The sequence below is a fragment of the Mus pahari genome, chromosome 6 (assembly GCF_900095145.1).
Source record: "Mus pahari chromosome 6, PAHARI_EIJ_v1.1, whole genome shotgun sequence".
Taxonomy (NCBI): Eukaryota; Metazoa; Chordata; class Mammalia; order Rodentia; family Muridae; genus Mus; species Mus pahari.
The window spans coordinates 51938255-51962170 of record NC_034595.1 but is presented as its reverse complement, the minus strand read 5'-3'; the positions used below and the strand labels follow the sequence as shown (position 1 = coordinate 51962170).

The window sequence follows — 23916 nt, the reverse complement described above, 5'->3', positions numbered from 1 at the left end:
CCATAATTACACAGAGTAAGACCAAGTATTTTAGTTCAAGATGACACTCTAGTCATAGGTGGAATCAAGCAAGCCCTTAGGAGTTAAAGTAGACAAATGTAAAGCAGTTAGGTCTCAAAATTTTAATAGTGAGATAAAGGCACTGCAGTCAAAACATAGCCCACAAATCTAGTATTAGAAAAAAAAAATACTGAAATGATTTTACCCCCTTGAAAGTGTCATCTCTCATGACTGCCCATTACTGTATATGCTTATCATGACTCTCTGGGCTTAGGAGGAATTGGGAACTGAAGCCCCTCAGACTCACCACTGTCTCCTAGTGGGATCAAACGCTTTGTCCATGAGGGAACCGGGATAAATTCTGAGGACGCCATTGGGTGTTGCTATGTAACGGCGGACAATGTACGTGTTCAGGCTGCTCATTTCCATTTGTGTCATCCATTCATCTGTGACGTGGCTGGTCGCCATTACTTCATTTCTGACAGAGAACTAAGAAACAAAGGAAGACATTGCGGGGGCCCCTTTAAAAAAAGCTCACATGAAAAGAGTGTAGGCCGCTGGCACGGCTCCCCAAGGCTCTCTCGCAGGGAAGCCAAGCCCAAGAACTTCTTCAAAACCTTCCCAGAGCAGATGGATGAGGCCGAACTTGATGACAACAAAGGTTCACGGGATACAGTCAGGGGAGGTGTGACTCCTCAGTTGTTCATCCAGCCAGCCTGAAAATTCCTATGGTGAATCATTAGACACACAGAGCCCTCTCCCTTTTTGGTGTTTGAATATCGTATTTATCTCAACAGACAACAGAACACTTCTTTACCATGGGAACAATGGAGTGGGAAATTTTCTCTGGTCTCTTTATCTCACCCCCTACTTGGAAACCCCCAGTGCATATGAGACTTGAAGTAGATTCTTCTTGTGGTCTACTGGGGCTTCTTAATCCATCAGAAGGGTCACAGCTGACTGGTCTCCCCCAGGGCACACACTCTGCCTTTTTGCCTCCTGACTACAGAGGTCCATATGCAAGCAGGGTTGGATACTTCAAAGTGTCATTGCCAGCACCACCCCCACCCCCCAGACTGGTGGAAAGGGGCCCCAGAGATGTAGCCTGTGCCAGTACGTACTTTGAGCCCTGGGTTAGCAATGAGGCGCGTGTTGTCACTGAGATAGGCCGTGTAATGCTCCACCATGCGCTTGGTCTCTGGCTGGCTGAGGTGCTCATAGGGGGAGGAAAAGCTGCCAGCAGACAGCATGACGGTTGGACTTTCTGAAAGAGACCCCAACAAAGCAGGTCTCAGAACACAGAGACTTCATCTGGGGCCCAAACAAAAGCCATCACTTAGGCTCTGCCAACATGTCTGCTACGGTGGCTTAATGCCTTCCACAAGGACACAAAGAGCTTGACAATGGGAGCAAAGAAGAAGGGAAGGAAAAAAAAAAGCCACATTCTCTCCCTTCAGGGAGCTTGTGGTCCTAGGAGTGAAATGGGGTGGGGGTGGGCCCAAAGAGGCACAAATGCTAGACCCAGGAGTCGTGAGTGTCTTAGCCAGGCAAGCTGAAAAAGAGGGTGCAACGCGATCATGGACCCAGAGTAGACAAGAGCTGGGGTCCACCATTTCCTGGTCAAGAAATGTTGGGCAAGCATTGGCAGAGTGGGGAAATATCAGGAGGGATTCTCCAGAACCACACTGATCAGGGCTTTGCCAATGCGTTACCGGTGCCTGCAGAGGAGTACGCATCAGCGACACTTAAGAGAATTCACATCAGTGCTGTGATTCAGGAAGAAGAGAGATGAAATGTTGGCATCAATGCAAAAACCAAATTAAAAAATTATCATCACAGGTGGCAGGCAACCGTGGCATAACAAAGCTTGGGGAGCATCCCTCGTGCATGTCCCTAAGTACTATCTCTAACATGGAAACTAGTTTTCTATTTGAGACAAAATTCTTGCAATTAATCAGAGTGTGAAACTAAAGTTTCTATTTACTATTTAAGATTTTTGTTGTCCTTCAACTTTACCATACTTTTCATTTAATATTTTTTTTCTTTTTTTTTTCTTTAAACTGGTCTCACTGTGCAGCCCTGGGCTAGCCTGGAACTCTCTTTGTAGACCAGGCTAGTCACACAGATTTGTTTGTTTCTGCTTCCTGATTGATTAAAAGCACTCACCATACCATGCTAAGCCTTATTATTTTTTTAAAATGTGACATAAAGCACTATCATTCCTTTTGATAGCTCTCACAGATGATGTTATCATGTCAGCTGGTTAGTTTAAAAAAAAAAAATTCCACTAAATCAAGCCAGTAGTTAACATATTGGGCAGTGTAGCTATAAGGAAATATGCAAATGCAATTTAAATAGGTGGACTGTAGCTTCTTTCTTTCCAGGGGCTCCAACTTGCCCTTTGCCCCCAATCTCAGGATGTGCCTCTTCTCTGTTAGCAGTAGGGCACAGTTTATAGGATCAGAACTTAAAAGTTTTATATTAGCTTTTCTGTAAACTATTTCACTAAACTGTAAAAAAAAAAAAAAAAAAAAAAAGTCTTTTTTCATATAAAACAGACATAGAAACCTCAGACCCCAAATTGAAACAAACAAACAAAGAAATGTAAGATGCAGCCTTCTTTGACTGACATCACAGGCTTGTATAAATTATTGACAATTTTGAAGTATGCCACAGAAGAGATCACTTAGCCTGGCCTAGAGTTTTGGTCTTGTATCCGGAAGAACTTTGTAGAAATAAATTTTGGAGGAAAACAAGTTCCCATGTTCACATTTGGAAGCCAGAAAATGGAGACTCTGTCCTTGATCTCCTTCTAACCTCTGTCCCTCTACTCCGTTTACTTGCTGTGTAGTGATCATGAATTTTTTTGAAGTATAAATATTTTCAACAGGAAAAAAGGTAGCTATTTATCTCAACAGTGGGCATCCTATAGTGTATTGACTACACAGGCTATAAAGGCCTCCTTTGTGCTTGGCACACATCATCACAGCCAACCAAGTGTGTATGACTTAAATATTAGCTTGGTCAATGGGAATATATAGACCACTCGTTATTTCTAAACAACAGGGAATACAAATCATACCTACAATGCAGAATCACTTGCCCCCGGACAGAATGGTTCTTATCCAAAGACTAAAGATAATGCTTTTGATGAAGATGTGGACAGAAGGTAAGCACTGTATTCCATTGGTGAGCAGGTAAGTTAGTACAATAAGCCAATATGGAAGACACTATAGAGGGTTCTCTAGAAATGTAAACTAGGGCTATCATGTTGTTCAGCAATTGTCCTCCATTATCTAAAGGAATGTTAGATTATACATTTGGTATCTCCATGTTCAATGTGGTGCTATTGATAACAACCCCGAATGTAAACAACCTAGGTGTCCATCAACTAAGAATGTAGAAAATGTGGTACAGAAATACATTGTAATACTGTGTGGCCATAGACTAGTGAAATCCTGTATAAAACCGGAGATAATTGTGTTAAAAGAAATAAGCCAGGCTGAGAAGGAAAACTATGACATGCTCTCTCACAGAGGTGGAATCTAAAAGTTCAAGTTGAGAGTAGAAGGGTAGGAAACAGAGCCAGGTTCATATGGGGGTAGGGTGGGATAGAGTGGGGTGGGAAGAAACATTGATGATGGGTGCAAACTTAGCATTAGATAGGGCCGAAAGTTCTGGTGAGCTATTGCATAGTAGAATATCTTTTGTTGTTGTTGTTGTTGTTGTTGTTAATTTTGTTTCTTGAAATAGGTCCTCACTCAACAGCCCAGGATGTCTGGAAACTCAATATACAGTCCACGCTGGCCTTCAGCCCACACTGATCTGCCAGTTCCAAGCTAATTATTACCAGCACTGTGGGTGTGAGTCATCATACCTGGCTGCTTTGCAATTTCTAGAACTGCAAATGTTTATTATTGGGGTGGGGGGAGGTGGTGGGCAGGGAGTGGGATTCAAACAGATGTTTGGAATGAACTCTTATGATCCGAATGAGTAAGATGATGAAGGAATTGGAGGAGCCCCTGAGTGTCACCTAGTGTCGCCAGCTGCTTGAAGTGGAGGCAAGCACTGGGTTGGCCCAGAAGATCCAGTCGGTGGTACAGGAGTTTGCTGCTGGGTACAGTGTTGAGGTTTTTCAATTGTTTGACAGGTATTTCCGGTTGTATCACCACAATACAGAGAATGAAGGAAGTGTCCTGTACCTGTAAAAACAAACAAACAAACAAACAAACAAATTAGCAATGGATTCCTAACACAGAAAATTGTATATAGTATTTATTTTCTGATGTCTTTGTCTTCTCACTGGGAAGATGAGAATGCATCAAGGCTATAAGGCTTTACAGAAGAGATTGTCTGTTTTCCTTTCTCTTGTCAGGGAACTTGTGTAACACAACATCCTACAGCTAATGGATGAAGGGAAAAGGAGTCTATTGGCAACTGTGACCTTGGCATGTCAGGCTTAGATGGGTTAATGGACATGTGCAGGTGCCTGTGCATGTGTGAGCTTGCGTGTGCGTGCGTATGTGTGTCTGCATGTGTGCGTGTGACAATACTGGTAGAGTGCAGTGTTAATTTCTACTCTGGCTTTAAATGCACAAGAGGAACCTGGGCTATGGCTCAATGATAGAGTGCTTGACTAGTTTGTCCATGGCCCTAGGTCCATCCTGTAGTCCTAAGAAAAAAAACAAGCACTATTGGTTTTATAGAAGTGTTCTGGGAGTTGACTGTTTTCAACCAACTGTGAATCTTCACTAAGAGAAGGGCTCAGGAGCAGTCATTACAGAACCCAGCATACTTATTTTGTCCCCTACAAACAGTGTCTCTTCCCCAGGCTGGAGATGAACACTCTCACTTGTTTAAACTCACAGGAAGCACACAGCACTCTTGCCCAGTCTACCTGGGTTAGCATTTCTGCTCGTGATAGGCAGGTGCTAGCTAAAGCTCAGTAGCTCGGTCTAGAGTATTTAAACTCTGTGTACTTTCAGATCCACTTTGTCTTAGAAATAGGCTTTTGAACAAAACTCAGCGAGGAAAATGTCTTCCCGAGAATCATAAACCAATCACTGATTTACACCAACAATGGCTGTCCTGATGCCACCGTGAGATCACAATGTAATGTCCATGGTCCCTGGTGCCATTGGGGTGAAGTATCCTACTGAGGCTGTTGTCCACATGAATGTGTATCAGTTAGTCAACTGCAGCACTGCAAGGAAGAGCTCAGCTACACTCTAGGGATTCACTATACCATAACTTTCATCATATTTTAACATAGATATTTCTACTTATACTAAAGCACAGTAGATATCGATATTGGCATCAGCCACACACCTCTACCTACCCTGCCCTGTGACTGTATCAAGCAGCCAGGGAAAGTGACTGACCCAGATCATGGAGGTCAGTGTGAATGGCAAGCATGACTGCACTTTTAAGTTCAGTAAGTAAAATTTGGGGATAAAATGAACATCATTGCTTCCACTGGTTGTAGAACCTTGGATCTAATATCATTGCTTTGCCGTGTTGATAAAAGTATTTTGTCATCTGTTTCTCGATAACTCTAAGGCTCAGAGTGACTGGGGCTGGTAGGAAACAGCACCTATTCATACCCTAGTATGGCTACACTGTCAATCTGTCTGTGCTGAGGACACACTCTAATCTCTAATCTAAGGCCTCATTTCCATGAATCATCACAGAGGGCATTTATGTATTTATATCATCTTCTTTTTTCTTTTTAAAAGAATTATCTATTTATTTCATGTATGAGTACATTGTCACTGTCTTCAGACACACCAGAAGAAGACGTCAGATCCTCATTACAGACGGTTGTGAGCCACCATGTGGTTGCTGGGAATTGAACTCAGGACCTCTGGAAGAGCAGTCAGTGCTGTTAACTGCTGAGCCATCCCTTCAGTCCTATATCTTCTTTTTACACCCTGATTTGCTACTATCTAAGTTTAAATTTAAAAATAAAATCAATAAAAAACAAAACCAAACAAACTACAGAAAATGATCTATATCTGTAATGAGATCTGACGCCCTCTTCTGGTATGTCTATAGACAGCTACAGTGTACTCATATACATAAAATAAATAAATCTTTTTTAAAAAGAGGTCTGTAGGTGGCTTAGCCGGTAGTTCAATTCTGTCAACTGTGATGCCCAAGGTCTATCCTGGTGGAAGTAGAGAACCAACCATCACAGGTTGTCCTTTGGCCTCCTTCCATGTGCCCGCACATGTACAAATAAGTAACGTAATAAAAAAAAAAATCACTTAAAGAGCTTTGGTCTAGCTACATAAATTCATACAGTCACTAATGAACCTCATGTATGTGTACACACAGACACTTGTTTACGCAGGAAAAAAAAAGATCCTGAAAACCGGATTGAAGTGGTTATGATGGGAAATGGGTCAAGGGTGGGAAGGGGAGGATCTTATTTTTTTTCCTTTCATATCCTTTCATATGATTTGATCTCTTTGTCATGAACAATTACCGGTTTTCTAAACAAGAAAGGAAAAAAAAAATATAAACCATCTGTGGAATGTCTTCTTTCTCCATCTCTCTAAATCTAGTTAGTCACATAGGCTGGCCTGCATTCTCCACTGTTCCTGTGAGAAGAGTGCTGAGCTGGACTTCGGGGGGCCCGTCGAACCCACACGACTTCTGATCACTCACCATCTTCCAGGCGTAGCTCACATTGTAGGCCTCCTTCCCAGTCTCCCTCAACTTGTTGATGTGCCAAGACAGGGACGAGTTCACAGGGACAGTGATGATCTGGCTGCCGAGAGGGAGGCTGTGTGGAAAAAGAGAACTCAATGCCTCGGGCAAGAGAGAGAATTAAGCACTTAATTAAAGGCAAGGAAGGAGCCGGGAGCCAACCGGCACCGCCTGCTCCTGAACAGCGTTGAAACTCATCACTTTTGAAAGACGCGATGCAAGATTTTTCAATTTTGTAAAGCATTATGTCAACCCTGCACTAAAAGCCATCCTCCGCCTCTACCCTGCCCCCAGTGCTAATTCTTTCCAGAGACCGACTTGTTTCAAATCGCTCACTTATTAATTTTCAACCAATGGGTACAGAGACTCATTTCTCTGTAGGTTACTGTCTGCCAAAATAACATATCACACTTGGAAAACATCCAGTCTGTTTTTATTTTAAAAGAGAGTGCTGCATAAAGTGCTGTTGGACACTATGCTGATAAGCTATTTACTGGCCCTCATCTTGACTTTTTATTTTGCTAATACATTTCAGATTGGGCTAAACATCGGACTTTCTAGAAATGAGCTAACACATACCTTATTTTACAATTCAACTTAAAGTAAGTGTAAAATTTGATTGATGGGACATTGCCTCTAAACAAGTTTGAGGGACTTTCCCTGTTACATTCAGATTCTGGCAACTCTTCTTTAAAGTCCTGTTTTCTAAACTAACTTTATTTATTATTATTGCATATGTGTTAGCAACATGTGTGTACGTGTGTGTGTGTGTGTGTGTGTGTGTGTGTGTGTGGGTTGCCATGGTGTAAGTGTGTAGTTTAGAGGATGACTATGTGGAGTCCATTCTTTTGTTCCACTTTTATGTGGTTTCTGGATTGCCAAACCTGTGTGGCAGGCACCTTCACCCACTGAGCCATCACCTTGGCTCCTACAATTATAAAAAAAAAAAAAAAACTACTAAGAAAACCATTGGTAACAAGATAATCTCTATGCTTGCCTTACACCCTGTGGCAAACACACATGATTTCAATGCGTCCCCTTCTTAGAAAACATGAAATACTGCACCCCCTCACCAATTCTTACCTTAGGATATTTTGCCGAACCAATTCAAACTTGGGGATGTTTTCATAATGTATGATGTCAGTATGAAGGGGAGGCTCTGACAGTAAGTATGGCCTGGTGAGAGACGGATGCATAAGTGTATACCCTGAAATCACAGAACAAGACACGTTATAAGGACAATGTAGGAAGGTGTTGGTTCTAACAAACGTGCCCATCACTGGTTAGAACGGGGGGGGGGGCATCTGGGATGACTGCCAGTGTTTAGAAGCTATGTGTATACCTTAGCAGTCCAATAAAACTCACCCTGTTTTATGTGAGCTCTCATAAAACTCCTGAAGCGTTGAAAGAGGTCTTAGATTACAGAACATTTGTCTAATTGAGGCTATTTAGGGCGTATTTGTCTTTTCTGGGTTTCTTCTTATTGCATGTTCTAATTTGCTATATAGAAACCTTCCTGCCAGGAAATCTAAAGATAAGAATACTAACAAAAAGCCATCAAAACCTCGTTCTATGCGTTATGCACGCCCCAAGACTAACTAACTTCTGGATATTCTAAAAACCAACAATCTCACAACCCAGCATAGCATGACCGCATGGTTTGTGAATTCACTTGGCCATCTCTAGGATCCATTTCCACTGCCAGAGTGGTCCTGGTGACGTAAGTTCTTTGAGAACTCTCTTTATTCCACTTCATTTGTTAGTACAAGAATATCCACAGGCTGTTTTCTTTAAGTTGCAAATGAAAGTATTACTTCTCATGATTAACTCTTTGTCAATTACCTTTGTCATCTATGAGGAAAGTATAGGAAGCTAAAGGGTCTTGGTAATATGTCACATCTTCAAGGATGTAAGCCAGATTCACGTCCACACCTACGATTCCCAGGAGGAGGTTTCCAAAGTAACAGGGTTTACTCACAGTCATTATCAAACCTGTGGGTTAAAAATAGAATCAAAGAATGGCACAGGAACTCTGGACAAGGGTTGCAGCTGGGCTCTTGTGAATCATGAGGGTTATTAACACTGGTCGCAGGCTCTGCTGGAAAAAGGTTTCTGTGGTCCAGGGTCCTAAGCACTGCCCTTGCCAACTGAATAAAAGTGGGACAAAGGAAGTGAAGAGGGTCCTTTGGCAGGTCAAATATTGCAGTTAATTTAAACATGCTACTTAGAATCAATAGAAAATATTGCAGTGCTGAATATATCTGGTAAAGTGAAGAGATTCAGGTGTATGACAATACACTCTGGATAAGGAGTCTAAAAACAATCTGAGTTGCATTCCTGCTGTACTGGATTAGACATGTGACACTCAGCATAAGATCCCTCGCTGATGCTCACAGAGCAAAGGAACCAACTTTACTGATTTCTAGGGGATGCTGGACTAAAATAGGGATTCATAAAAGAAATGGTCAGGATAACTCATATCTTTTATTTTATTTTATTTTATTTTAACTTATCTTTTCAAAAACCCCAAGACCAAGAGGGGCAAAGTTAGAAAGGTAGAAGTACTGATCATACAGAACCCTAAGTAGCTGAAGGAAAATCAAATTTCCATAGGAACGCATTTCTAGCCCCAGAGGCCAGTTCCTACGCTGGAGTGTGAAGGGCCAGACAGTAACAATTGTAGGTTTTGTCGACCACACTGTCTCAGGAACCCATTGTCTCATACTCCTATTTTGAAAGCAATTTCTCTTTCTTTCTTTCTTTCTTTCTTTCTTTCTTTCTTTCTTTCTTTCTTTCTTTCTTTCTTTCTTTCCTTTCTTTCTTTCTTTCTTTTCTNTCTCTCTCTCTCTCTCTCTCTCTCTCTCTCTGTTTGTTTTTTTGAGACAGGGTTTCTCTGTGTAGTCCTGGCTGTCCTGGAACTCACTCTATAGACCAGGCTGGCCTCGAACTCAGAAATCCACCTGCCTCTGCCTCCCAAGTGCTGGGATTAAAGGCGTGCGCCACCACCGCCTGGTCACAATTTTTCAAAATATATAGATTATACTTCTCTCACACAGCACAGGAGACAACAGGATAACTGGAAAGGGAAAGGCAGACGAGGGAACTCCACAGGGAGAAAGGTGTGGAGGGGGGAGTTCATGGCTCTAAGAAGCCAGCTAAGCACCAGATCTCCTGCCTCCACTGTACGGCAGAGAAAGTCCTGCCACCTTCATGGATGTCCTCCTGAAGCTGACACAAGGAAATCTCCCCAATCTCTAACCATGCTGCAATCTGGGGGCTCTAAGTAAATCTTAAAACATAAAAACGGCATGCTTTTCTCTGTCATGTAGTTTCCTGTACCTGGTGGCATGTGCACATTTAGGGGCCTACCTGAAATCCCTTGGGGAAAGATTTGGACACTCTTAAAAATGTCTACAAAGAATGGACTTCCAAATAGAGAACTGCAGATGCTGACGATACTCTAGGCTGGTTAAACTGGTGTGGCTGCAGAGACCAACCAAAACGCATCCCTTAACAGAATGAGACACATCCCTGGAAAAGTTTGTGAAAACTCATTCCATGGGGGTAGGAAGTCTCATTTAACCTTCAAAGTGCTCTCTATTCAGTTCTCATTGAAAACGTTTCTTTATCATCTGCTGGAAAACAACAGATATTGATGATAGGGTTAACTACACACCCTGCAGGAGGTTTGTGTTTAGGTCTCCCTGGATGAATGGCTGTGTAATGGCACACACAGTAGTGTGAGAATCAGTATAGAGACAAAGGTTCCAACGTTGGTCACATCTCCCAGGGCTTCTGTCTAAGATTAAAATCACTTTCATAGACCAGTAAAGTATAACAGCAGTGCTCCATGACCGAGATGCATGCAGTCCAAGTTGTTCTGGCTATGACAAAAAGAACTGAAACATGAGCCTCAAATGTACTTTTATTATTATTACTACTACGACTACTACTGTCAGCTTGGACAGGAGACTCTGTGAATTATATTAACTAATTACCAATTAATTGATTTGTGTGTGCATGTGTCTGTGTATGTATGTACATGTTTGTGTTTGTATATGTGTGGCACTGACGCAGATGTCAAAGGTCAGTGCCAGGTGTCTTTCTCAATTGCACAATAGAGGCAGGGTCTCTCACTGAATCTGGGAATCTGGACCTCACTGATTCAGTTAGCCCAGCTGGCCAGGGAGCCCCTGTGGTCTGCCTAGCTCTGCTCACGTCAGCACCAGGGTTACAGATGTGACTCCACATCCCTGGCGTTTTACATGGGCTCTAGGGGATCTGGACTCAGAGGAGCTCCTTAGTGGTTTGTTTCCCCAGCCTCTGGACAAAAGGAACTTGACCTTAATGTGAAAAGTAAAGTATGTTGAGCTACTCACACTCACAAAATCTCCAAACACTGCCCTCTCTACTTGTACCTCAAACTTTTTGATTTAAAGAAATGCATGTTCAGCAGATATATACACATACCACATTCCTCCCCCACACAGACAGTGATTCATTAAATAATATTTAATTTACAGTGGCTTTTGAGTTAGCATCCACATTCTCTGCATTCAAGTTCTCAAGCCATGGAGCCAGAGGATGTGTCACCAAATGTATTCTAGGAACAGAATGCACGATAGAAGTGACATCCTGGCACAGAAATTGAACAGATTTGTCAGTTAATGACGGAAACTGTACAGGATTCGAGAAATGAGACCTGCGGACTAAACATTGGAAAACACCAACAAGCAAGTGAGTCTTGCTTTCTCATTTAAGGTATACATTTTAGGAAGGGCCCCACTCTACCTCATACTCTGCTGGGTTCCTAAACATTGCATTTCTACATCTGTCTGTATTCCCTTCACACAGTATTAATAGAACTTCTTGATCAGTCTCTTATCAGCAAAATCCTTTTTTTTTTTTTTTTNTCCTGGAACTCACTCTGTAGACCAGGCTGGCCTTGAACTCAGAAATCCACCTGCCTCTGCCTCCCAAGTGCTGGGATTAAAGGCGTGTGCCACCATGCCCGGCTCTCAGCAAAATCTTAATGACTGGGTTATGTATCTTCCACCTCAGCACTTGGCTGGCACTAATAGATTTTTAAAAAGACATGTCCCTTTAAGTCAAGAGGAATAGCCTAGGCTGAAGGCAGGAGTTCTTCAACTACACACATCTGTGGACCCATTAAGAAAGGAAGAGATAAAAATAGCAGCTGTTATAAAAGGAACATGTTGGGTAGGGAGAGGCTCAGGCAGCAGAGTGATGGACCTATGAGCATGAGGACCTAAATGTGGTTCCTCAGCACACATGTAAGGAAGCTGAGTGTCATGGTGTGCACTGGCATGGCAGACCCTGGGGCCTACTGGACCTTCAGGCTACACATCATTGGTCAACTCTAGGTTCAGTGAGAGACTGAGAAAAACAGGTGGAGAGCAACTGAGGAGATGAAGGTAGCTAATATACACATCCATCTTCAGTGCACGCATGGCACACTCAAGTGAGCACACTCTACACACAAACACAAGTACACACACATGCACACACATACATATGCACAAAACACAACATATTAAAAAAAAAGCTTTGAGAAAACATTTCTGTAGACTTGCTGTCTTTTAAGTGAATTTTCTTGGAATGCCAGCAACTGCATCTGTGAGGGTTCCCAGTCAAGATGAAAGTAGGACCTCAGTTTGGGATGCCATTTGGTGACAAATGACTCTTTTAACAAAACCTTCTTCATCAGGACTGTGGGAGGAAGGCTAAGTAAGAAAGTGAAGATTTGGGCGTGGTGGCATAAGCCTTTAATCCTGGCACCAGGGAGGCAGAGGCAGGTGGGGTCTCTGAGTTTGAGGCCAGCCTGGTCTACAGAGTGACTTCCAGGATAGCCAGGGGATTATACAGAAATTTCCTGTCTCAAATTAGCAGAAGAGGAGGTGGAGGCGGAGAGATAGAAGGAGTAGGAGGAGGAGATGAAGATGTTGGAGAGATGGCTCAGTGGTCAAGAGTGCTTGCTCTTGCAGAGGGCCAGGTTTGATTCCCAGCACCCACAAATTGATTCACAAGGGTTCATCACTCTAGTTTTAGGATGCACATGCTTTAAACACGCATGTGAGCAAAACACACCTACATATAAAAACTTAAATATCTAAGAAACATTAAAAAAATTAATAAAAGAATTAAAAAAAAAAAGGATTCTATTTTCCTGAGAACTGACCTACCGTTGGCCAGGCATTTGTAGAGACACTTTATATATACTACATTGAGAGAAAGGAGTCCCATTTCCTAGGTCAGGTGACTGAACCACGTGACAGTTAAAGTGTTTGCTCAGCACTCTGTTCTGGGTACTTGTGGCATCAGGATGATGGTGATGATAACAGCCAAGGCAAATGAGCAGTGGTTATAGTTGGGTGGTATGGCAACCACGGGTGGTACCTATGTGTGTATTAGATATGTAGGAGGACATCTTAATACATTAATACTCATTAATATTCATCAATGCGTATGAACTAATCCTAAAACATTCACAGATTTCTCATTCCTTTTGGCAGATGGAATGGAGAATTAATGAGACAAGGACTTAAGAAGCGTGAGATCCAAAAACACAGTCGGGGGGGCCAATCTTTGTGTTTCCAAGTGCACTGTGATGCAAAGCCACCACCTGAGGCCACTTGACTCTGGGTGCTTCTTCATGAAGCTCACAAACCATACCATGACATCTTTTGAGTCTGGAGTACTGGGTTTCTGCTTTAGAGCACAGCAGGTAAGGTGGCAGACAGGTATCTGAGGGACTGAGCAGGGAGGGGCACCCTCTCTGTTTCCTCATTCCTTTCCTCTTCCACACAGTAGGACACTCTCTCTAGACTTACCATCTCCCATCTCATCAGAGAAGGGGAGGCTGAAGACAGCCTCGTCAATCATCCGGTTGGGAAGGTTAGTGTAGAACCTGCCGACTGTGGTCTCCAGGTTGCTCAGCTGGTTCAGCACCATCATGCTGCCTTTGGTCACAGGCAAGGCTGTCCGGTCTGGGATTCCATACTTTCCAGAGTTCTGTTCAGCCAGATCCCTGAGGAATGCCAACTCTTTCAAACCAGTTACCCCATCTGCGATCAAAAACAAGGAAGAAACTTGGTTATCTCCAGGTAGCAGTTTACCATTTAGATCCACTATGGATACAAATGAGGTCTTGACTGAGAGGGGCGGTGCATGTCTTTAATCCCAGCACTCAGGGGGTGGGGGGTGGGTCTGGTCTACTTCATGAGTTCAGCCAGAGCTATATAGTGATACCCTGTGTTAAACAAACAAACAAAAACAAAAATAAAACAAAATACAACAAATCAGAACAAAAACTCAAAACAAATAGATGAAGTCTTGCAGCATCCAAGGGGTCTTTATAGGGATGAGAGGGACCCAGGATGATGCCAGCTTCCACTGTAAGCCAAAATACAGAATTGCTTCAAACAGTCCAAAGCACAAAGGGCTTCAAAAAGCTCTGATGAAAAACACATGGAGGCGAAGGATGTACTCTTCCTAGACATTTAATTGTAAGATTTAGATTCTTTGCTGTGCTTAATATCTGAAAGCAAAAGTAATAGTTAACAAGTCTGCATTTAATTTAAAGGAGTAGATGAACTTTGGAGAGTTCCTTACGTCTTCGCCCGTAAAACCACTGGCCAAAACCCCAGGAAACCAAATGAAAGAATTATGGTCTGCATTTAGCAAGGCTTCTAAACCCTCGTCTTCAAGCTCATTTTAATTACAAATGTCTTTATGCTTGATATTCTTAGGATAATACTAAATTTGATTTATTTAATGTGTATTTTTTATATTTATGGGGTATTGAAAACTTTGTAAAAAGATTTAAGCAGAGTGGGATGTATTGTTCTACAACATCTGTACTCCATAGCGCAAAAATAAATTTAATAAACCTTTTTTTATTTAAAGTTTGCTATTGTTGGCATATAGTCAAAAGGATTAGTAACTGATCGCACATGGGTGCACCACTGTAAACAAGTTCAAGTGCTTTCAGTTGTTAGTGAGACTACCATTGCACTTCCAAAAGATTTTGTCTTACAGTCTTGAAGATTTCAACAGCAACCTAAAGAAACCTGAAGATTTCAAAGATCACCAGACATATGTGCTGTTAGCTTTTCCCCAGTGAAGCAAGACTCTTTAACATCAAGAGTTCATTTCTATTTTGCTAAATTTAATGTATCATCTATCATTATTCCTTCTTTTTATGAGACAGGGTCTTTACCGTGTAACTCTGGCTGGCCTAAAGTTTGCTATGCAGGAAATCCTGACTTCCAACTCAGAGAGGTCTCTGCCTCTGCCTCCTGAGTGCTGGGATTAGAGAGATGTGCCACTGTGGCCCTCTTACTTCTGTTATAAGACATTATATCCAGATAAAATAGAATTTCACGCCACTTCTTCAATGCTGAAGAAAAGAAATAAAATTCTTGGGATAAATCGTTTGAGAATCAGACGATCAGTCCTTGCTTGGCGAGAGCTAAGATGGGTGAGGGGTCTGTTTTAGAGTAAAAGACATGACTGAGTTCTGACCTCATCTCAACAGACACTCACAGAGGTAAAATGATGAAGGGATTCAGGCAACAGATATATTTCCTTTTCTCAACACTGCTTGGCTCTCAAAATGGTAACCAGTGACAACGTGTGCTAGGCTCGGCGGAGCAGTGCGGGATGGAGGGTTAGCTCATCGACACTTGTCATTTTTTGGATGCTCCATAGCAGACTAGTAAACACACTGGATTGCAAATCCACCAAGACAGGCATGCTAGAAACCACCGTTCTCAGAATCCTCCTGCTGTGTGCTCTCAAATGCCAAATGTCAAGTGTTATGAAGTGAACTGAGAGATGGTGAGAGATAGACACAGAAACATCAGAGTGTTCCAGCTTCCTTTCCAAATGGCAGGCTTGCCCATCAACATCAACCCTAGGTAAGCTGTCCAGCTATTCCACCAAGAGTCAACAGCTTCCAGAAATTTTCTTTTCTTTCCTTTTTTTTTTTTTTTTTCCCTCAAGGCAGTTGATCTGTGCAGATTCTCTGTGTAAGAAGCCCTGGCTATCCCGGACTCAAGGACTGAATTTGTAGACCAGTCTGGTCTCCACCTCGCAAAGATTTACCTGCCTCTGCCTCTCGAGTGCTAGGATGAAAGGCGTGCGCCACCACACCCAGAGACTTCTATACCACAACTTCTAAATTGCCCTCAAAGATTTCAGCTTTCCCTGAGGGCTTGATGACTAACCTTTCTCAGAGGTGTAAACTTTTTTTTTTTTTCCCCAATATCTCTGACCACTGTGTCTACTTTATCTAAATCCCTCAGAGAATCCAGCTTTTTCAAACTTTCACCTATGTGACATGAAAAGCCTTGGGAAGACCAGGGTGAGGGCGAGCATCTTCTGCCCCAGTGAATGGCAGTCAGAGATGAATTAGCAGTGTCAGGATGTGTCTGGTAAGACAAAACTGAGAAGAGATAAGGATGGGTGAATGGAGGCTACCAGATGTCTTAAAGTGTGGGATTGCCAGGGGTACAGCAAATGTATCCACAACTCTGATGGAAGGATTGGTGTCCAGACAGCTGACACCGGGGGCTTTTACTCCGTGCCTGACACACACAAGAAGCAATTACTTCCTGTGGGTTTCCTCCCTCCTCTACTGCACTTAATTCACCTGCCCTTCTGCCCAGTGAGAGCTTGGTGAAGACAGGGAAGCCCAGGCGTGTGTGAACACCACAGAGGCTTGGGCAATTTTAATTACCTGCCTCCTCACTCATGAGAGAAAGAAGCAGAATACAGCATTGGGCAGCCGGAAATGTCCCTGAATGGTAAGTGCTGAGAAAAAGAGGCTGTCCTCATCTCTCCTGGCTGGCTAGCTCCGAACACAATGCACACAGTAAGACGCCTCATGCACGTGAAGCTCACCCTTGTGGAAAAGGGAAGGGACAGGGAGCGAGGACACCCTCTGTCCACAGAGGAAGGACACAAGCAGGAGGCTGAGTAGCCACTGCTACCCAGTAGGAGCCACGTGTCTCCGAAGGATGTGTGCTGTGACCGACCCCAGGTGGCAGAGGTGCTCTTCCATGCCAGCTATGCTGTGTGTGACTGAAAGCATCATCATGGGCACTCTCTCCCCAGGGTCTCTTAGCCACCAGGCTCTATGTTAACTGAAAAATTTTAGCTTACTTTGTTCATTCATATATGCATTTGTAGGTACCTGTATTCAAGAGCCAAAAGAGGGGGCTGGTGAGATGGCTCAGCGGGTAAGAGCACCTGACTGCTCTTCCAAAGGTGCAGAGTTCAAATCCCAGCAACCACATGGTGGCTCACAACCATCCTTAACGAGATCTGACTCCCTCTTCTGGAGTGTCTGAAGACAGCTACAGTGTACTTACATTAAATAAATAAATAGATAAATATCCAAAAGAAAGTGTCAGATCCTTTGGAGCTAGAGTCACAGGTGATGGTGAGCTACCTAATGTTGGTGCTGGATCAGAACTCAGGTTCTTTGTAAGAACCATAATCATGCCAGGCAGTGGTGGCGCACCCCTTTAATCCCAGCACTTGGGAGGCAGAGGCAGGCAGATTTCTGAGTTTGAGGCCTGCAACATCCCCCCCCCCCAGCGTGGTTCTGACGGCAATAGGCCCAGCATCACTCCAAAATAACGGATCCCTGGGTCCTTCCTAAGAGCTTCTGAGTGAGAATCTGAGGACAATAGCTAGAACTTGCATTTGGGGTGGGGGGTGGGGGAATTCTCCATATTAATCCTTAGCATAGCAAACTGATGACCATTGTCCCTAAACCAGTGAGGGGTGGGTGGGGTGCATAGAGCTACTAAATGGAATGGGCTACTGGATGCAGCAAACTTTGCAGCAAACTTTGTCTTTTAGCCATGAGGGATGACAACACCCAAGCACGGGGGGGGGGGGGGGGCTGAGGCCCTGAGGGAAACGATGCATGGAAGAAAAGCCACATATTCATAGGTGTAGTGATCCCATACCACACAGAGGCGGAGAGCAGTGTTGGCCACACACTAAAGGCTAGGTTGCTCTCAGAAAGAAAGTTAAGGTGGAGTTTCTAAACCCGCCTACCAACATACAAAAGTGGAAGTAGCATGCTTCCAGGGCGTGCTGGAGACGAAGGCTAACCCTCTTGGCAGGCCAGCAAAGCAGGTCCTTGCTGTCTGCACCTGACACCTGAGGGTGCTGGTAGAAGCTTCAGGGAACTAGGATATTGGTATGCTTGGGAACAGAACGAATCTGGGCCAGCGCTATGGCGTCCTACAACTCACAGGATTGGGGTTGATATCAACACCTCTGATGACAGAATATGAGGGAGAACTGAAAAGAGGAGAGATGCAAACCTCTGCCAGACCGCAGGAGTAGAGACGGGTCAGGAACCAGCGGCTGGCTAGGCAGAGCCAAGGTGAGAAAGAGATGTCCTGTCATGTCACGCATCCCAGCACTGGGGACAAGAGAGATGCTAGTGCTCACCTGACAGCTACAGGAAAGCAAGCCAGGGCACAAAGAGTCCCTTTTCCTTAAGCAGCTCCTGCTTAGAGGGAACCTTCATCTGAAAGGAGAATCTCGAAACAGCGCCTACCGTTCATGAGGGCGTAGGTAAGAATCATTACGGAGTTGTTCAGAAAGCCATTTTCTTCGTTGATGACGCGGAGAGTCGCCTTTTTATCTTCTTCCGAGGAGTCCTTTGATGTGACGCCCGCTGACAGGTAAATGATGACCATGTCTGTGTCTAAACAAAACAAAAACCACAGACCAAGGTTACATTTAGACGCTGCTTGGAGGTAGCTGTGTGGCTCTCTGTTCCGTTTTCCTCCAGTGTCCCCACCCAGAGGACCTGCCTGGCCCCCCACGCCCTGTGCCTTTCGCATGTAAAGCATTTTCTGTCTTTGATCTTGCTAATTCCTGTTCCCTTCCATCCCTCGATTTCTGGTCAGCGAGGCTTCACTTCTCCAGTGCAAACACGCTCCTGACACATTTACCAGATGAAAGACAGTGATTTCCTCCCGGCGCCCGTGCCGTGTTCATTTAAGCCAGCCCAAAAGGAGATCTTCCCCAGCTCCTGAGAGGAGGATTCGGTTTACCCTTTCCTCAGTGATGCAGAGTCATTAACAGGGGCCACACTTGGGGGGGGGGGGCTTAGCTTTAAGGTGGAGATCTTTTAGGTCTCTGCAGACAATGCGAAGTGACTTGCCAGACCCCAACTACTTACTGCCAAACACATTTTGATTTTGAAAGCTTGTCCGTGTAGCAGAGCAAAATTATGGCTGTAGAAGCACCGTACAAACTGCTCCATACTGCTACTGTACGGCTTAGTGTTAGGGCCATGAAGGCAAAGGCCGTAACCTCTGCATGTGTACATATGGAGAAATGTTTAGAAAATGGAAAGACGCCAGTACCAACTTCACAAGGGTGTTAGGCTGAGCACCTGAGTTAACAGGTAGGTAAACAGGCTCACCAAGGAAAATGGTTTCAAAGGTACCACTTAAAAGCTCCACGTACTAGTGCATAACTGAGTCCCAGTGCAGGCCAGTGCAGTTGGACCTTGGGAGCTTTACCGGTTAGCCAGCCTGGTCAAGCGGACAAGCGCTAAGCTCAGTAGGAGATTCTATCACAAAAAAATAAAGAGAAGGATTGACTGAGGAAGACATCCTGACACCAAGCTCCAGCATGCACTTATACAGCGACATAGACACAGGGTGATGCGCGCTGAGGGGAGAGTACTGATCCGAGTCCCCGTGTGGAGAGGTCACTCAGCAGTTTCATTAAGTTTGGTCTGACTTGCCTTTTTGTTCAGTGGGACCTTCTCTCGAGTTACCCTCTTGTGGGAATTTATAACACTGGCAAAGTTAGAGATGGTTACATTTAGAGACTTGGGTCCAAGCAGGTCATAGCACCTAAACTGACAGAAAATATACTGTGAAGAGGCCACCCAGGGACTGTCTCTTTAAGGATACCATCGGCATGTCTTACAATCAATATTGAGGAAAAAGCAACTGAAATTTGAGCCCTGGCCCTACAATCAAATCCACACTCCCAATAATTTTCCTCCTGCTATGAGGCGATCTTCTAAACAACCATACACTAACAAATACAAAGGAAACAACCTAAAGGGTTAATGGTATTCCTTTTGAATCTACCAAAGACCGGGGTGGGGGGCAGGGGGTGAGGGGAGAAAGGAACCCCACTTTGGATTAAAGTTTTACCTTCTAATTGGTACAAGATAAATTAGTGCAAAGCTACACTTGATGTGGGCAGACGCTTCTCTTCTATCAGTAGGCAATTCTTACAGTAATCCTATAGGAATCTCACTGCTGTACATGAGTAGGGGGCTAGACATGTCACAGGGATGGCTCAGGATGACAGCTAATGTCACTGGAACAGTTATAAATCAATCCTGGATCCTGTTGTCATGCCTCATTCCAAATAAGGCCATTTATGGACATCCCAATCAATCTTCCCATGTTTACAAGGTCAGAAAAGGTTCGGAGTTGAAATCAAAGCTCCAAATACTTAACCACTAGGCCATATTGTGTGGGATACCATCAAGCCTGTCACTAGGATGTGGACAGTGGACATTCCTGGAACCTTTCCCTACCCAAACCAAGTTGGGCTCCTCTTCTTCTCAATTGCCAATAGAGACCAAGAACTGGGGGAACTGCAAGCTAAAACCTTTCTAAATATCTTATTTGACCTAAAAGAAAAAAAGCTCTGAGCGTTTTGGAACCCGTGGTTTTAGAACCTGCCCAGGTTTTTGATGGCCAGTCTTCCTGTCATGGTTTTGTTTGCCAACATTAGAAACCAAATACAAAACAAACAAATAAAAGCAAGGAGAAATGCCTTTTATGAGACCAGGCTTTCTGCCAACGAGTATTACAGGAAGGTTCGTGAGATGAGGTTTAATAACGTTTTAAAGTAGGAAGGACATTAACATTTGAAAATCCAGACATGACAGGAGAAATCCAGATCTCTGCCTTCTCTTGAATCAGAGGGTATGGCCATGCTAGTGCTTCCTGCCCTGGTGAAGCCAGCTCCACCATTCCCACGCCTGCCAGGGATGCTCAGCCAGGAGCATCTCTCGGGCTGCCTGGCCACTGCAGGCATCTGGGCTTGCCACTGCTAGCCTAAACACCTCTCACCTTTCTGTGAACAAGATAGCAATCAAAACTGGATGGGAACTCTAAATGGTGGGTTGTTAACTCGAGTTGGGGAGAAAGAACATTTCTGGTGAGGGACTATGACAAACTAGCTGTCCTAGTTGGCTTTCTGCTACTGTGGGAAACGTGATCAACTTGAGGAGGAAAGGGTTTATTTACTCTTTCTTACAGCAGAGATCCAGGAACTGAATCCAAGGAGGAACATAGCTTACTGCTTGACTTGTTCCATCTGGTTTAAAAAAAAAAAAAAAAATCCAGGGGCTGGTGAGATGGCTCAGAGGGTAAGAGCACTGACTGCTCTTCTGAAAGTCCCAAGTTCAAATCCTAGCAACCACATGGTGGCTCACAACCACCTGTAATGAGATCTGACAACCTCTTCTGGTGTGTCTGAAGTCAGCTACAGTGTACTTATGTATAATACTAAATAAATTAAAAACAAAAAAAAAATCCAGAACCACTTGCCCAAAGGTGGGGACACCCAAAGAGGACTGGGCTCTAATACATCAGTTATTAATCAAGAGAATGTCCATTGACATAAATAGGTCAATTTGATAGTGGTAACTCCCTAAGGTTCCCTCTTCCTGGATAAGTCTAGTTTATGCCAAGTTGACAAAAACTAACTGGTAAACTAACTAATCTAGCTGGAACACTCATAAGGTAAGCATGGACCACTGGCCTCACTGAACTGTGGGCAGCTGAACATTAAATCCATAACATTGGCTTGTGTGTGGATGGCGCTCTATCGCGCTGGTATCCAAGAGTCTGAGATGATGCAGCCTACGTCTCCATAGTCATTCATTGCCCTGTCTGCTTGGGCCTAAGCTTTACCATGCTTCTAAGGATGGAATATGGCAAAGATAAACCAATGTGACATCTATCAGGGCAAGTTATACCTGTTGCAGCTGCTTAGTCAGCCAGAGCACCAGGCACCATGCTTGACAACTCTCATCACTGTCTGACTTTAAGTCTTTAGATACAGGTTCACAGAATGGCTTGAAAATATACTTTAAATTTATTTTAATACGATATATTAAACTGGGTAATACCAGTGCTACGGAGGCAGAGGCAAAAGGATGGAGAGCTGGAGGTCAGGCTGTGCTACAGAATGAGACCCTATTTCAAAAAAATAAAAGAAAAAAGAACAAAGAAAAAGAAAATAAAAGAAAAAAAGAAAATAAAGAAAGCAAAGCTCAAGCATCTAAACAGGATGGATTAATTTTTTAAAAAACAAAGAAAAAAATGGCTACAGATTTTCAAGACTAAAGGGAAAATAAAAGAATCCTTTGAGAAGTTTCAAAGCAGAGTCCTATTTCAACCGCCCCTTCCTTTAGTGTGTATCCTCGTTCCAGATTTCTCTCTAACACAGGAAAATTAAATCAGAGTGCCTTTGTACGTGGGAAGGGTGTGCTCGTTTAAATGACAGCTGGTTAGGAGAGGGAGGGGATCAAGGCAAGAATCCCCATTGCCCACTTGCACTACTAGCACAGGACTGCCTCAAGCCCCCAGGAGGCAAAGCCACCAATTAACATTGCAGAGGATGTGGCTCTCCCCCTTGGGAAATGAGGGAGGATGTGTTCTTAATAAAGGGGCAGGAAGGGAAGGCTCTGGGAGTCTGGAAGTCCTGAAGACTGACCATGGTAGAGTGGAAAAGATGAGAACACCTCATTAGGTGGCTGCGAAGATGGTAGAGAATGATTTTATCCAAAATCAATTGTCAAGTTTCCCCTCTAGGTCCCAACCTCGTTTGTAACACCGTGGCCATCTCTCACAAATGCACATACTTGCTTGGAACCGAGTGTTGTTGCTGGTGCTTCGAATCAACTGGAATGCCCTGTGAAAGCCTACTGCATGCTGGGTGGGACTGTCGGAGGGCTTGACGCTGCTAACAAATGTGGACATTTTCCTTTTGGTCTCACTGGTGGCCGGAGACAGGTACGTCTTATAGCACTGGTCCAATGAACAGGTCCTGACGGCGTCTGCCACAGTCAACACAGAAATCTGGAGGACACAAAATAAAACACCTAGTGACTTTTTTCTCTACTATTTAAAGGTTTTTGTTTGTTTGTTGAAACAACAAAAAACAAAACTCAAATTTTTTTTGTGTGTTTTGTTTTGTTTTGTTTTTGAGGGTGAATTTTCCTCATGTTACACCAGTTGACCCCCAACTTCTGGGTTCAAATAATCAATCCTCCTGCCTCACTCACAGTACCCAGGTTTGAATGTTCAGGTAACAGGAGAGCTCATGGAAAAGGCCCGAAGAACAGGTTCTGAGCTTAAAAATAAATGCCTGTGGTCATCAACCTGTCAAATTTAAAAAGAAATGGTACAGGAGAGAACTGGAGACCTTGGCCTTTGAGCCAATATGCAGTAGTAATACAGTGTTTGCAGATCACATACAAAACAACAAAAGCTCATCCTGAAATTCATGCAGAAAAAAAAAAATCTGGGCAAAAGCTGCTCATCTTGGGTTTTAAACTGAAGCCCAGAGTAAGGGGATGGAAAATGGGAACCCCCTGGGCTGCATGATAGTTGTACAGGGCCACTGGTGCTCTCTGGCCCGTTGTTACATTGTCATATCCCTCATAGTCACCATGAGGAACCCGACTGGACAAAAAGGAAACAAAAGTAAGTGCTGAAGATACTCAAGACAGCTTTCATGCCCCAAGAGTCACAGGGATAATAGTCACCTTGTCATGTTCATCAATGGCACTGAGGATGACCTGGGCGGCGTCCTTGGCAATCTGGAGCTGGGTGTCCGTGACTGAGGCCCCGTGGTCCAGAATCACGACTATGTGCTTGGACTGTGGCCGGACGGTAGAGACGTAGATGGGCCTAGAGAAAGGAAAACGGTCTCAACAGAGCTGTGAACGCTACAGATGTGTATGTGTGTGTGTGTGTGTGTGTGTGTGTATTCTCTTCTGGGGGATGGTACAAGTCGGAGTGAGCTCAGACTGGAAGGGGGTGCATTGGAAAGGACAGCAGTGAACTTCTGACTTTAAAGATGTGAGCACACCTTCTGAGAGGCCGG

General features: G+C 43.8%; 1 protein-coding gene across 1 annotated transcript in view; it reads right to left on the bottom strand.

Annotated features, from left to right (window-relative positions):
- Window positions 1–23916, bottom strand: part of Cachd1 (cache domain containing 1) — a 230044-nt gene that overhangs the window by 28751 nt on the left and 177377 nt on the right. Inside the window, exons 6-15 of the mRNA XM_021199687.2 lie at window positions 23576–23720; window positions 22670–22886; window positions 18314–18463; window positions 13563–13796; window positions 8554–8703; window positions 7795–7918; window positions 6670–6787; window positions 4034–4202; window positions 1122–1264; window positions 308–489 (exon numbers count right to left, since the gene is read on the bottom strand). Of these exons, the coding sequence (XP_021055346.1) occupies window positions 308–489; window positions 1122–1264; window positions 4034–4202; window positions 6670–6787; window positions 7795–7918; window positions 8554–8703; window positions 13563–13796; window positions 18314–18463; window positions 22670–22886; window positions 23576–23720 (1632 nt within the window). The remainder of the gene's footprint in view (window positions 1–307; window positions 490–1121; window positions 1265–4033; window positions 4203–6669; window positions 6788–7794; window positions 7919–8553; window positions 8704–13562; window positions 13797–18313; window positions 18464–22669; window positions 22887–23575; window positions 23721–23916) is intronic.